The sequence below is a fragment of the Cebidichthys violaceus genome, unplaced genomic scaffold (assembly GCF_023349555.1).
Source record: "Cebidichthys violaceus isolate CVI_PGR_0920_01 unplaced genomic scaffold, fCebVio1.0.p SCAF_24, whole genome shotgun sequence".
NCBI lineage: Eukaryota > Metazoa > Chordata > Actinopteri > Perciformes > Stichaeidae > Cebidichthys > Cebidichthys violaceus.
The window spans coordinates 1025034-1040564 of record NW_027176417.1 but is presented as its reverse complement, the minus strand read 5'-3'; the positions used below and the strand labels follow the sequence as shown (position 1 = coordinate 1040564).

The following is a 15531-nucleotide window of genomic DNA, read 5'->3' as shown; positions in this document are numbered from 1 at the left end:
ACTTTACATGAAGTCGGTCTTAAACACTAAATCCATCGTAAAATAATTACGAGCTTTAAATACAGCTTAAAGGAACAGTGTGTGGGACTTAATGGCAGAAATGGAATATAATATTCGTAACAATGTTTTCATTCGTGTAGAACGACCTGAAACTTATAATCATTGCGTCGTTACTTTGGAATGAGCCCTTCTTATCTACAAAGGGTCCTCTTCATGGAGTCCGCCATGTTTTTACAGTAACACTGTTCCTAGAGAGCGTCTTTAAGTTACCTGAAAGGCCACCGTAGTTCTCAAACGTGCTTTGAAAGGGAGTGGAGGGGGTATTCAGTTGGATGCAATCTGCAACTTCACCACTAGATGGCAATAAATCGTACACACTGCTCCTTTAAGGGGAGAAGAATCTCCTATTTCTCCCTGACTTACGGTTAGTTTGTGAAACCCTGCACAGCTTGGCCCTACCGCCTTTAAAGTGCGGATGTATGTAAATGCTAAATCCTGTACTGGAATGTGGAACGCAGTTATTTGGAGCGTCGTGAAGAAGCTTCCTGGTAAAAGCTGTGTATTCTGATCACCTCACCAGCACGTCGTAGCTTTTTTTTTTATCATCGCCATAACACTTTGTGTGGCCCTCTAAATGGGCCCCATTGAATATGATGCAATTATGAAGTGAAATGGATTTACATACAATTTGGAGTTCAGGGACATTGAGCAGCTCGATTGTGTTTGTTTCAGTGCAGTTGGCTGAGTAAATACTCATCAAGCTCACGGTAAATAAAACAACACAAACAGCTTTCTGAAATGCATTTACACACACACACACACACACACACCCACACACACACACACACACACCTGCCAGTGGACAATGATGCTCCAGATGAGCCCGAGAATCAGTTTGTGATTCCCATCAACAATGTCCGCCGCTCCGATGTTCACCAATTCAACCTAGAGGAGAGGGATGAGTGGGTGGGTTTATTTCACAAAACGCAGGTCCCATCACTTCCTGTTGCTCAGTGGGTTCCCATCATCTGTGGCTGGTGTTGACCCCATGTGACACACTTGTGACAACTCATCGCAGGCTATAATTGTATTTCAAACATGAGTTGTGGGCAATTTTATCGTTCGCTAAAGCCTTCCCCCCAAGGAGCGATTGTCTAATCATAGCGTGGCAACCATAACTGCTCCAATTTATCTCCACATGTTGAGGGGGGGGGGGGGGGGGGCGGGCTGCGGTAAAGGCAGTACTTGGTAGGCCTATACAAAGACTCTGGAGGATGGTAGGGTCCAGAATTAAGGCTCCAGATTAACTTTGTGTGACATCCTGAAAAATCATTTCTCCAAAAGTCAGTTTAAACTCCCACATATTACTGTCATCTATAGTGGTTATTTGCCTTAAACGCAAACAATTCCAAATATTAGGAAATTAATTATTGTCTAATAATTGAAATGCTTGCTTGGCAATCTTGGCATTAGTTGTTATTATATATTAGAAGCTGCTTAGAGCTCGTGTTCTAGTTATCCAGTGAGTTAAACAGGTCATAAATCCCCCTTTAATATCTATTTCATAAAGAAGGGAAAGTGTACTGGATGAAGGATACAGGTATATGGAAACAAAGCTACGGAGGAGACACTTCACCGGACGCTGATCATCAATGCCGCCAAAGCTTTATCACATATCCACCGCTGCACTTGTACTCACATTGTTCTTCTGCAGGATCTGCAGAGCGCGGTTGACATTGTTGAGCGAGTGAACGTCGGGTGAATCCCCTCTCCAACCTCACCTACACACACACACACACACACACACAACACACACACACACACACACAGATCATTGAGGCATAAACAGACCTTGCTCAGGGGCATCTCTGAGCATTGTGAACAGCCACATAACAATAAAAAGTGTGTGTTTATGCGTGTGTGTGTGTGTGTGTGTGTGTGTGTGTGTGTGTGTGTGTGCCATTACAATAAGGAGATAGTATCAAACAAAGGACAAGGGGTGATAATGTCTCTCCCTCAGATAAGTCGGGGGGAGAGGAGAGAGAGAGAGAGAGAGAGGAGAGAGAGAGAGGAGAGAGAGAGAGAGAGAGAGAGAGAGAGACTAGGCATAAAGAGAATGAGAAAAAGACGAGCTGGAGGGAGGAGGAGGGTTGGAGGGGGAACGAAAGCAAGGTGGGAGTAGAAGTTTGATTAAGACTGTGTGTGTGTGTGTGTGTGTGTGCGTGCGTGCGTGCGTGCGTGCGTGCGTGTGACCAGAGCCAGTGAAGTGGGTGAACTCCAAGCGACGACCGTTCATTCCTACCAGCTCACGTCCTGGCAGCCCCTCCAACAGCTCCAGCAGACGTCTTCCATCACACAGATCTGAGAACAGATCGTCCACGGGTGGTTTCCCTGTCTAAAGACACAGAGGAATCATAATTCAACCACACGTATTAACATTCAAAACAAGGTGCAGTTACAGCTCTGCACTCAAGCATTTGGCTCCATGAACAACAACTGCAGGCAGTGACACGAGGTCACTTTACTTGTTCAGTGTTGAGAGTTCAACCCTCGTACTGGAGACTGTTGTCCAGTCCAAGATAGCAGTTAATAGCCAAGAGGCGGTTCTTTACCAAATGCATCAGAGAGCTACAATAATCATATCTGGTTCTATGTCTACAATGCAACATACTTAACAACAACATACTGACCTATCAGGTCAGCTCTAGCATCTTAATACACTGTCATTGCTTTCTATTTTAAAAGGATCACAGTGTATTATGGATTTGCATAGTTGTAATACATTATTGTCTCTTTAGAATGCATCATAATCACTGTTATTATGCATAGCGAGTTGCTATAAGCAGTTTGCTTTAAGGAAGGGGGAAACTGTTTTGTTACAATGGTTTGTGTTGTTCTTGCATACATTTAATTCATTAATCACATTAAAAAAAACCCAAACTATAAAAAAATAAATAAACTGTAAAACAATAACCGGATGGAAACATCACAATCTCTCTCGGATGCATTCTTTACCTCAGGACTCCTAACCTGTGGCTGATCAATTAGCACAATGTAACTTGGGTATTGCCAATGGACCTTGCATGCACACGGTTTATTAAGGGTGTCATAACAGATTTGAGATCGGCTAATCCGGACTAATTTTTCCGGCGACACTTGATTTAGCACGGCGAGCGGCGCGATCGCGCTATTTGGAAATCGAGCAAAAAGCCCGCTGAAGTGAGTAATTGTGAGGAGGCGCGGGAGGAATTGGCGAGGACAGGAAAAGGGGGCGAGGAGGACGCGTAGACGACGAGGAAGCAACGTCGAGCTTTACTTCCGCACGTTTTGGCAGCATGAATCTTCCCTGCGTTATTGCCGCCCCGGCTCCCGTGGCAGAGAGATCTCCTTCCCCGCATCCATCATGCATTATTACGACGACGGCTGCCATGTAGGAGTCCCCGCTCCTGCATCTGAAATGCATTAGCAGCGGCAGCGAGACAGAGAGAGGGAAACACAGGAGTAGAAATGACCCAGAACTGTGTGGGAAGACAAAATAAACACCCAAGAAAGAAAAGTGAAAATCACTTTTCTGTAATGACGGAATTCAGTTATCTTCTGAGAAACGACTTCTTCTTCTTCCAATCGGTGCCTTTATTTTATTTTGATCTCTCACAAATTTCCCCTTTCCTTTCTGCTCCCTCCCTCTGTCTTACATTCCATACTCACCCCACACATTCTCCCACACATCGTTCTCTCCCTCTCTCTCTCCTTCCTCTCTCCCTCCCTCTCTCCTTCCCTCTCTCCTTCCCTCTCTCCCTCCCTCTCTCCCTCCCTCTCTCCTTCCCTCTCTCCTTCCCTCTCTCCCTCTCTCTCTCCTTCCCTCTCTCCCTCCCTCTCTCTCCTTCCCCTCTCTCCCTCCCTCTCTCTCTGTTTCCATTCCTTTCTGCCCTCGACCTACGCTCCTCTGCATTGTCCTGAGACTCAACGTTATTGAGGCATTCTCCACTCGCCGGGGCAGTGTGTGTGTGTGTGTGTGTGTGTGTGTGTGTGTGTGTGTGTGTGTTTGGAGTAGATGTGTTATTTGAATGGGTAGCGGACAGCGCGTGGGTCTAGCTGAATGCAGACAGAAGGAAAGGAATGCGCCCGTCGTTCCTTGCTGTTTTGGTGACGACGTCCTCCGCGTTCGATGCTTCACTCTGGCCTGAACTCATGTTCCTGTAATTGCGGCTCTCAGAGGAACGACTCGAACCTCGAAAACCGGTCTTTACTTAATAACTGAAGAATCATCGAAAAACAGGAAACGCACATCTCCTACACGCAGTCTCCACCCGGAGCAGATGCTCTATTGATTTTACGGCAAATCGAATCAAAATGTTTTTCTCTGTTTCTGTGGCTGCTGTGATGCAGAAGCAAAGCCACAGCTTTACCTGTGGACCACCATGTGTGTGTATGTGTGTGTGTGTGTGTGTGTGTGTGTGTGTGTGTGTGTGTCTGTGTGTGTGTGTGTGTGTGTGTGTGTGTGTGTGTGTGTGTGTGTGTGTGTGTGTTGTACTGTAATGCTGCAGGTCAATGCAAATGTCAAAGCAGCACTTTCTGGCGTCCTTCGATCTAAAGACTGAAAATTATTTTCAACACTCGGTAAACAGGAAGCTACTATATGCAACAGGTACACTCTTTTCAAAATAAAGTCCAGTTTTCACAGGAAACTACTTGGCTCCTTTGAGGAAAAGATTGTGGTTTGGGTTAAAGGTCCACTTTTCTCTTATTATATATATATATATATGAAGAAAATAACATTCAGGTGACGTGTCGAGGGCACTCTAGCTCACTCTGCTGCTGTGAGTGATGACTGGCTGCATTGTTCAAATGAACAAATAAACCCTCTTGATGTTCTGAGACGTCGGCGGGTAACATGGAGGCCGGCCTGTTCTTAGAGTAGGTGTGAACTCACAGGCTGCTGCTGAGACACACTCAGCCCTCATTCGGTTTCAGCACATAAGCATCTTTTTTATCTTCTTCCAACACAGACTGGGAGCAACATACACAACCAAATACAGACGCACACCATCACAACTCCACAGAGGGAAAACCCTCCCACACACACACATTTTCAGAACGCTATTAACAAAAATCGGAAAGTTCTCTGGGTCATTTCTACATGCACTTTGCATCTACCGTCAAATCACACATGGTGCCATCCTTCAACATCTAAGCGCCAGGTGAAAATAACATGTTGTGTCGTTTGTCGCAAATTCTGTCAAAAATGAAAGGAGACGTAATGCGTCGCTGTGAAAACGCACAACAGATATATTCAGAGTGCGTTATCAATGAATACATAAACTACGTGAGGAAACCCTTCGCTGGCGCTTTTGGTGGAAGGGAACAATCTGTTTGCGCTCTGCTCTCCATGCCAGACACAAACCCGCCATCTGCGAAGAAAACAAATCAGAAGCGGCGAGCTTCCGAGACGTCAGGTTCAGTAATTGAATTCTCCAACAGGTCATCCTGTAGACTTAACGCACAAATCACAAAGAGGAGAGATGACACAAAAGATGAGGCGTGACCCACGCCATCTCGTCTGAGGACAGCTCGAGGAAGACAACCTTGCTTTTTAGCGGTAAACAGACAGAGGCTTCGGTCCGCCCACCGACCACTTATCTTCATTCTGGAAGTGTCTGGATTCCACTGAGATAACAGTCAGCGTGACACATTTTATGGGAACGTCTTCCCAGACAAATGGCAGCTCTGAGTCACCGCTATTCTCTTTGGTTCGTGACATCAGCTCATCGCTGAACGGCTAACGGACGTTAGCGTTAGCATCACCGGGGGGACGATTTACAAAGGCATGAACACGGCAAGAGGTTTAGTCGACATGCAGGAGCCCCAGGCCCCCCCCCTCCAAAAGCCCAAGGTTCTTCTTCTAATTAAATTCTTATAACGTTTAATTAAATTGTCACAAGCTAATTGACGCAACAGTCAACCGGAGGCCAGGCGGCATTCCAGAAGAGGAGGTCTGGCCGGCCTCTGAGGCGACAGAGAATTGAGATGTAATTCACAGATGTAGTTGATGTGAAAATACGTCCAGCTACACTTTCGGACTCCGCCCAACACCTCCAAGCAGCACAACTTGAATTAGCATTTAGATTTAAAGTCGCCACGAGTGTTGGGCGGATACTAGCGGCCTGGATCACTCAACAGACGGCGTGCTGAATTGTTGACGTGGATCACTAGAGCAGATGATCAGCTGTGGACACACGGTTCACTGTCCAACACAACAAACTTCACCGAAACTACGCATCTATTTAACGTTAAGTAGGATTCCGACTGATGTGTGTGTCTCAGCTTGTGTTCTATATGCTGTAGGAGAGCTCAGCAGTGGAGTGAGGACAGATTCTCTTTCAGTAACAACAAGACAACAACAACAAGACAGTGAACACTGGTCAGAGAAGCTATAATGTTAGCGTAGTTTACTTTCATTTTACCCCGGTGCCTCACTCCTACTTTGCACTCTACTTTCCCTTGATGGTAATCAAACCCTCCAGTGCACCATCCCCGGAAAAACTGTGTGTGTGTGTGTGTGTGTGTGTGTGTGTGTGTGTGTGTGTGCGTCTGCAGCATATTTTTATTGAGCAGCTTGCTTCACAAAAAAGGTAACAATGTCTTTTCCACCTAATTCTCCTGGAAAAAAAATGATTTTTGAAATATTCCAACGACTCCTCAAACTAAATACATGATCGCTCGTTTTTTTCCAAGAAGTACTTAGACTTCTCATTAAGTAGAAGAAATTCAAACTCAGTGTAGAAATACTCTATTAGAAGTACAACTCCGGACACATTTGCACGCCTGGTTTTGTTTTCCGCTTCCACACGATGTGTTGGATTTAATCCGCTCCGCTTCAAGCGTCATCAGAAGCGCTCCCGGTGTTAAAATCAAGTCAACAAATTCATAACCCCTAATTATTATTTGCGGGGTTTAAATGAATTGAAGCTGCTTATGCGTCGCTGACGCGGCAATTTGTGCAATTTGTCAGCAGTGAGAAGTGAAAATGACTTCTAATAAGTCGGTACAGCCGCCAATCAGAAACCCGTAATCTCCTTGTCCAGTGACGTTTGAGTCGACAGTACGTCGCGAGTTCTGAAGCTCTCGGTTACAGAACCAGCAGCCCATTCAGTCGTACTGCTCCCACAGCAGGTTCAGGTTACGTCTGACTTGTGACAGCAAATGGACTTGTACTTGTACGGCGCTTTTCTAAATGTAACACAGACGATGTGAAACAAAACGAGAGCAGGGCAGACATACTGTGTGATGGTCCGAAATAACGCTAAGTAACGCTAAGGACTGTGAAATGATGAGTAACTTTTATTCGACAAACTTAAGCACGTCAGCATAACGAGGCACATACTAAAAGAAGAAAACAGCAGTGTTCATCTCATCCCACCTCTTCTTTTCATGTTTGTTCTTTCGAGCTTCATTTCCCCCTCTCCTCTCCTCTCCCATCAGACCTGTTCTGCAGTTCTGGAGGACCTGAGCACACAGTGACAGCCAGGGTGTGAAATTAACACCAGGCACTGGAGGAACGCTGTGCTCCCCTCCCTCCATCCCTGGGTCTTTGAGGTGGATTCGTTTGTCCATTCTGACCTTATGAGGGACAAAAAAACTGCCTAAATAATGATCAACCGATCGATTGAACTCAGTCGGGTTCGGGGGGGGGGGGGGTCTTGTAGCTGTGGTGACATTATTCTGGTGAGTGCGATAAAAAGCCAATGCTTGAGTAACATAGCTGTTCAGCGAGCATTGACCGTGATGTTAACATGTAAGAGAAGCCATGTTTCAACCCGCTCTGTTCTCAGTCTCTCATCGCCACGGCTACGTTGGAGGGGAACCTGAAGCGTCACGGTTTGTGTGTCGCCTGGACTGAAGCTGAGTGAAGCACCGGCTGTGGTTTCCTGCCCTGGTGACAGATCCTTGTGTATTCCTGAAGCGCCTCTTTTTATGGTTTGCTGAGTAGCAAATCACTCTAGAATCAGACGTGCCGCTGCTTCACTGCCAAGCATTTCTCACGCCTGCCGTTAACCATGCTCTCCACCTGCTGCCGGAGAACTCGCTCGCCCTCCACTGCTGTCCCTGCCTGAACTTCTCACTCATTCTCATCCGCTGCTTGTCCACACTGCTCCCTACATCCTTCGTCTCCTTTCCTCTCACCTCTCTATTTCTCCCCTTCTTATAATCTCACTTTCTCCCATCTGCTGTCTCGCTACCTCTTGCTCCACTGAGGTCTCTGTGTGTGTGTGTGTGTGTGTGTGTGTGTGTGTGTGTGTGTGTGTGTGTGTGTGTGTGAGAGAGAGAGTCTCATCTATCTAGGATGGGGTACTCATTATGCTCCACTGAGTTTGGATGGATGAGGGGATATCTCTCTCTCCTCTCCTGCCTATCCATCCCTCTCTTTCTATCTGTCTCCTCGCCTCCCACCTCCAAATTCAATCCCTCCCTCTTTCCTTTATTTAAGGGGAGAGGGGATCCAGCAGGCTGGCAAGGAAAGGGGAGGAAATGAAAGGAAAATAGGAGATGAGGAAAGGACAGGAAAGAGGAAGGGAAGACAGGAAAGTGGAAGGAAGGAAAAAGAGGAGAGTGGAGTAGAGGGGATGAAGGCTAATGAACCAAAGCCAAAGGGAAGAGAAGAAAAGGGAATACATAGGTGAGAGGAGAGGAAAGGAAGGAAAGAGGAGAGAAGAAGCAGGTAAAGAAAAAGAGGAGAGGAGGTGAGGATAGAGGACCTCTCCATCCCGTCTGTCTCTCTCCTGGCTTTAATCACCTAGCTCGGATCAGACTCTGTTTTACTCACGCGCACAAACGAGCACCCACGTGCACCCACACACACACACACACACACACACACACACACACACACACACACACACACACACACACACACACACACACACACATCGCCTCCGTCTTCATCGCCATGGCAACGGCACACCCCTAGCACCACTGTAATCAACTTAGAAAATGGGAATAAAAGTGATGTGTTGGCACGCACAAAATACCCACACACCGCAAATAAACACCGAAATGTAATTAGAATGAAATTCAGAACAAGTCATTCAGTCCCCACGAGGGGCGGGGGGGGGGGGGGGGGACACAACAAAGTGCCCCAGACAACAATCAAGCGACAATAAAGAAAAGAGATGACAAATAAAATACACGTTTTCTGAAAACAATCCCAGGCAAAGCATGTATAAATCACAAGAAAAAGGGAAACCTGAAAAAATGTGCCAGACCCTCCTCTCCCCTTTATCCTAGCTTCACCAAACCAATCCTCCAGAGAGAATGGATGTGGTGGGAATAGCCTGTGTGTGTGTGTGTGTGTGTGTGTGTGTGTGTGTGTGTGTGTGTGTGCGTGTGTGCGTGTGTGTCCGTCTGAATCACAGCCGTAAAAAAGGAAATGCCTCTGAAATTGTCCGTGACTCGGAGAGAGGAACAGAAAACAGCCCCAGATGAAAGGAGGTGGTAGACACTGCCGGCGTAAATTAAAAAAAAAGAAGAAAAAAAACCTTTCTTCTCGTTTGTTTTCTTCTGAATTTTTTCATCTGTTTTTTTTTTCCAGGAGAGGGGAGGGTTCAGACATATTGAAGGAGAGCTGCTCTGCTACCTGGAGCTGAAATGTCTCGGACACAGCTTGGAATGCTGGATTGAGTCTCTGCACCGATCCAGCATCTTCTTTCCACATCATTTAAAGGGTTCAAGGAAGATTTCTTGTCATTATGCAACACAGGTATTCACCATTTAACTACAGAGGAACAACAACAACAACAACATGACCCACTCACAACCAGATCTCACCCTAAAAGACAAAAAACGGGCTCTATGTGGGTCTCTAAGGGTTCAGGACTCGCAGGTTAAGCTATACAGTTGTGGTCAAAAGTTTACATACACTTGTAAAGAACATAATGTCATGGCTCTCTTGAGTTTCCAGTTATTTCTACAACTCTGATTTTTCTCTGATAGAGTGATTGGAACAGATACTTCTTTGTCACAAAAAACATTCATGAAGTTTGGTTCTTTCATGACTTTATTATGGGTTAACAGAAAAAGTGATCAAATCTGCTGGGTCAAAAATATACATACAGCAGTGCTAATATTTGGTTACATGTCCCTTGGCCATTTTCACTTCAATTAGGGGCTTTTGGTAGCCATCCACAAGCTTCTGGCAAGCTTCTCGTTGAATCTTTGACCACTCCTCTTGACAGAATTGGTGCAGTTCAGTTAAATTTGATGGCTTTCTGACATGGACTTGTTTCTTCAGCATTGTCCACATGTTCTCAATGGGATTTAAGTCAGGACTTTGGGAAGGCCATTCTAAAACCCTAATTCTAGCCTGATTTAGCCATTCCATTACCACTTTTGATGTGTGTTTGGGGTCATTGTCCTGTTGGAACACCCAACTGCGCCCAAGACCCAACCTTCGGGCTGATGATTTTAGGTTATCTTGAAGAATTTGAAGGTAATCCTCCTTCTTCATTATCCCATTTACTCTCTGTAAAGCACCAGTTCCATTGGCAGCAAAACAGCCCCACAGCATAATACTACCACCACCGTGCTTGACGGTAGGCATGGTGTTCTTGGGGTTAAAGGCCTCACCTTTTCTCCTCCAAACATATTGCTGGGCATTGTGGCCAAACAGCTCGATTTTTGTTTCGTCTGACCACAGAACTTTCCTCCAGAAGGTCTTATCTTTGTCCACGTGATCAGCAGCAAACTTCAGTCGAGCCTTAAGGTGCCGCTTTTGGAGCAAGGGCTTCCTTCTTGCACGGCAGCCTCTCAGTCCATGGAGATGCAAAACACGCTTGACTGTGGACACTGACACCTGTGTTCCAGCAGCTTCTAATTCTTGGCAGATCTGCTTTTTGGTGGTTCTCGGTTGACTCTTCACCCTCCTGACCAATTTTCTCTCAGCAGCAGGTGATAGCTTGCGTTTTCTTCCTGATCGTGGCAGTGACAAAACAGTGCCATGCACTTTATACTTACAAACAATTGTTTGCACTGTTGCTCTTGGGACCTGCAGCTGCTTTGAAATGGCTCCAAGTGACTTTCCTGACTTGTTCAAGTCAATGATTCGCTTTTTCAGATCCATGCTGAGCTCCTTTGACTTCCCCATTGTAGCGTTTGTGGGCGTTTGTATCCAATGAGCCCTATTTAAATGGCCTCAGAGAAGTCACCGGCTGTAGTCACTCATAATCACTCACAAGAAGTTAAGAGGCCATGCTATGAAGCTCATTTCATTGACACAACTTTCTAAGTCACCAAAATTGCTAATTCATGTTGCTGTATGTATATTTTTGACCCAGCAGATTTGATCACTTTTTCTGTTAACCCATAATAAAGTCATGAAAGAACCAAACTTCATGAATATTTTTTGTGACAAAGAAGTATCTGTTCCAATCACTCTATCAGAGAAAAATCAGAGTTGTAGAAATAACTGGAAACTCAAGAGAGCCATGACATTATGTTCTTTACAAGTGTATGTAAACTTTTGACCACAACTGTATGTATCGGTATTGTGAGGGGAAACAAGGTATGGGAGCCTTTCTAAGTGGAAGTAGGAGCAGATGAAGTGCATGGATAGCACTCCCACATGATGAAGAATATCTCATAACATACACAGAGACCTCTTCCATTAAGACGCCATTATCAAAGCAGTGGGCCTCAGCCATTACAACCCAGACGCAGAGACAAAGAGGCTCCAAGGAGCAAGCGATGGACGCTCCAACAGATTGTGTCATTAGCTTGTTGGTAGTAATCAAGAACACACGACACACGGAGTCCAGTTAGAGACTCTGGCTACTGCGGACAGGGAATAGAAGACATAGTGGATGGAGTGGATGGAGTGGATAATGGAACGTAAGCAGGAAGCTGTCTTACCTTAGCCAACTGTGAGTTTACCCATTTTGTGAAAGTCTTCTTCTGAACGTCTTCTCTTTCATCTGCCGGAAGAAAAAAAGCACAGTCAGGGAAAAGGACCAGTACATATCTGTGTGTGTGTGTGTGTGTGTGTGTGTGTGTGTGTGTGTGTGTCAGATGAATAGCAGCGAGTAAAAAAGAAAACACTTAAAAAAGACCTACTTATAGTACACTTTGATAAAGGCCCGTACACACCAGACTCCAATTTTCTGACTGACTGGTTGACAATCCATATACAAGCTTCTGTATCTCTCTCAAACACACACACACACACACACACAAGTGGTGCTCAGCATGGTAAAAGGCTCCTCTTATTTTGCTCAGGGCTAATTGCATCCTCATCATATCAATCAGCGCGCCACTTACAGGCCTTCACCGACGCGCCAGATGACAAACTGGAGTGAGTCCGCGGCACTTTGTTGCCCCCGTGGAACAGCCCCCTCTCTTCAATTAAAAAGACATTATTGTGATCCCGGTCGTGAAGCCGCTTGCTACCAATGGACGAAACCCGGGCGCCGTTGTTATCCCGAAAGGAGCGAATATGGTGGATCCGGTCTGAAAACTGGCATTCCCTCTATTGATCACAGGCAGCCAATTTAAAGGCTAATTTTAAGATAATTAAAAGCTACATCTTCGTCAGACGCTAGCCGACGAGTTTTGCCAATGCGTTCACCCTCTTGTGCTCTTCACATGGACTATTTCCCTGCATGCAAAGCCCGCTCAAACAGGACCGGTCAATACTCCTCGGACTACAAAACGGAACCCGGAACGCCTCAGATACCCCAAAAAATGGTCCCGTTTACAGAGAATCTGGCTAATTTACACAGTTACTTCACCAACATTGCTAAACGGCAAAAAGAAACCAACATTTGGGTTTTCTTAGCGTAGTAAACAGTGTGTGAAGGTGGACATTCTTCAGCTTTCTTGACGATGATATCTACGTTGAAACATTTGTTTGAACTTGACGTGACGAGGACCACAAGAAGCGATGCGTTCACTGACATGCTGAACGGTAATTCCCACCGCAGACGCCTACCCAGCAGGGACATTAGCCTCCGCTGCACCGCGTGTTTCCCTCTGCAGCAGAGCGGTGCGGCGTGGCGACGACACGCATTACAATGCAAATGGCGACATGATGACTTATAATAACGCTTCTCCCCCGCCTCTCTCGTTTGCCTGGAAATAGGGTCACTTCCCATTACTACCCATAATAAATTACACTCTCATCGTGAAACAGAACATCAGGTTAAATATTACACCAGCCCAGCTAACAGTACTCGTTCAGCGTGTGTGTGTGTGTGTGTGTGTGTGTGTGTGTGTGTGTGTGTGTGTGTGTTGACACCAGCCAGGCATTGACTAATGGAGCTGATAATGAAACTTCTCCCTTAATTAAAAGGTCCCGCGTTGAGCGGTGCACTGTGGTGAGACGCAGGACACACACACACACACACACACACACACACACACACACACACACACACACACATATATCCAATGTGAGATAGTGGCATGCTGATGCTGAGAGGTGAAGCATGAATGAAACAGAAGCAGGTAGCACACAATCCCATCTAAAGCAGGTGATCCATTCCCATCGGTGTACAGTGCGCGTGCGTGCGTGCGTGCGTGCGTGCGTGTGTCTCACTGTATTCCCACAATGCACAGGGCAATGTTCTTCTGCACGCGTGTGTTGCCAGAACAATTTACGTAATATTAAGAGCGAGAAAGTCTGCGCAGTGAGTTGGTCTCGATGGTCAAACAAACACAGGACTTTCACCCAGTAGACCACTGTTTGTGTCCCGTGTGAAACCAAGGCTACTTTGACTTACTGTAACTTACTCTTGTTAACTAACTTTCTGTTAGTTAAGTACGTAAATTACATAACAAGGTTTGGTGCCACAACCTCCTTCCTGAACCTAACCAAGTGGCAAGTAAAACCTGAAAACTATGTAATCCTACGTTGTAAGTTTATTTTGAAAAGACTCTTTATGCTAAACTGTACGTTTCCTGTGATCGCAGACATTTATTTTGAAAAGACAGTATGCACGTACAGTAGTTCCTGACACATTTAAAAGTGACGCTAGAGGGGAACCTTCGTTGGATAGGCCTAGGGGCTCCGTCCCAGCGTTGGTATTTGACGAGTTTGGAGTGAGAATGTGTTGGTTTGAAAGTCTCTGTGTAGATTCACAGCTAGGCGTGTGTGCTGTCAGGCAAAGTGAGTGAGTGTGTGAGAACCACAGGGGAAGGCAGAAGGCAGTTAAAGACTGACGGAGAGGGAGGCACGATCAATAGTCCATTTAAAGCGCTGTTCTGCCACTGAAACCTGCAGCGGCTTCACACACAGCCATGACGCATGCACATGCATCTCATTAAAGACAACATTAACAGCTTAATCTTGGGTTGAGAGGGGGGGGGGGGGGGTGAGAATGAGAGAATGAAATCCCAGGAAGAGAGAATAGATTGGGCAAGGCCTGAATGAAAGGAGAGAGGAAAGACGACAAGGAGAAAGGAAATTATGAGAGAAAACTACAAAAATATCTATGTGACAGCAAACTGGAAAAACACCTTTAAATGTGTGCAACAAGTAGCGCAGTCTTAGGGTGAACTGTCCCTTTAAGCAGCACAGATAAACACATAAGCTGCAGACTGAACATTGACGAGTGCCTGGGACAGCTCCCAGATCAGCACTCTGGACAGCGACTGTGGCAACGCAGTAGACAAACGGTAGACGCAACCGATCTGTCAGAGCCAAGTAATCACTGTTAAATGGTAAATGGACTTGTACTTGTACAGCGCCCACTTCTCTTCATCCGTCTACCTTTAGTCGTATCCCGTATGCAGCGAGTATTTTGGAACTTGAGGACACAAATGACTTTGGTTGTGGAGGGATTCATCAAAAGATTTCCTCAGACACCTGCTGGGCTTCGTACTTTTCCCCAACAAAACTCTTCAATTGATCTAAAAATACACCGTCCTCCGTTCCCTTGGGAGGACCATCGGAACGGGTCCCGCTGAGAGGGAAGCCGCGCTGACAACACAACCAAAGTTAACTTAGCCGGTGAGACAGCAGGAGGGAGTCGCCCCAGACCAGCGGCACACCTAACGTCTGCCGAAGCACTCGACAAACGACAGAAGGAAACGAAAAAAGGGAGGAAGAGGGGAGCGCGGAGCAGTGTGCGCCCACAATACAAGCAGCAGCATCAAAGCATCTGTCCGGCTAATAGAGACCAGGGAGTCTAGGTGGGAGGGGGGGGGGTCGTTTGATCAAACACGGGGCGTTCTTTTAACCCATCATGTTCTCTGCTAATGATGGCGGAGACACTGGAAGCTTGTTTGGATGGGAGCCAGCTGGAGCCCGTCAGCATTAAAAACTACAGAGGCTCTGGAAGCAATCGGGAGAACCGGCCTCGAACTTAGCACAGAGCTGGAAGTCACGACATATGGATCCAGATGTTTTCTGCAAGGCCAATAACATGCATGTGTTTAAGGTACAAATACAAACGAGAGAATAAACCTGCTGCACTGGTCGTTACCAAAGCACAGCACACACAATCTTTCCTGTTCCTGCTTTCCACAAAACAAATAGAATGA

The 15531-nt window shown here is 46.1% G+C and overlaps 2 protein-coding genes across 4 annotated transcripts in view; both read right to left on the bottom strand.

The window, feature by feature from the left end:
- dmd (dystrophin) overlaps positions 1-945 on the bottom strand; it is a 105753-nt gene extending 104808 nt beyond the window's left edge. For all 3 annotated transcript variants that reach the window (XM_068719285.1, XM_068719286.1, XM_068719287.1), the window contains exon 1: positions 853-945. The gene's annotated coding sequence lies outside the window, so the exon portion shown is untranslated. The remainder of the gene's footprint in view (positions 1-852) is intronic.
- The window catches only part of LOC137878851 (utrophin-like), a 66419-nt gene continuing 51744 nt past the window's right edge, over positions 857-15531 (bottom strand). Inside the window, exons 2-5 of the mRNA XM_068719291.1 lie at positions 11905-11966; positions 2303-2395; positions 1700-1781; positions 857-945 (exon numbers count right to left, since the gene is read on the bottom strand). Of these exons, the coding sequence (XP_068575392.1) occupies positions 941-945; positions 1700-1781; positions 2303-2395; positions 11905-11966 (242 nt within the window). The 3' untranslated portion in view covers positions 857-940. The remainder of the gene's footprint in view (positions 946-1699; positions 1782-2302; positions 2396-11904; positions 11967-15531) is intronic.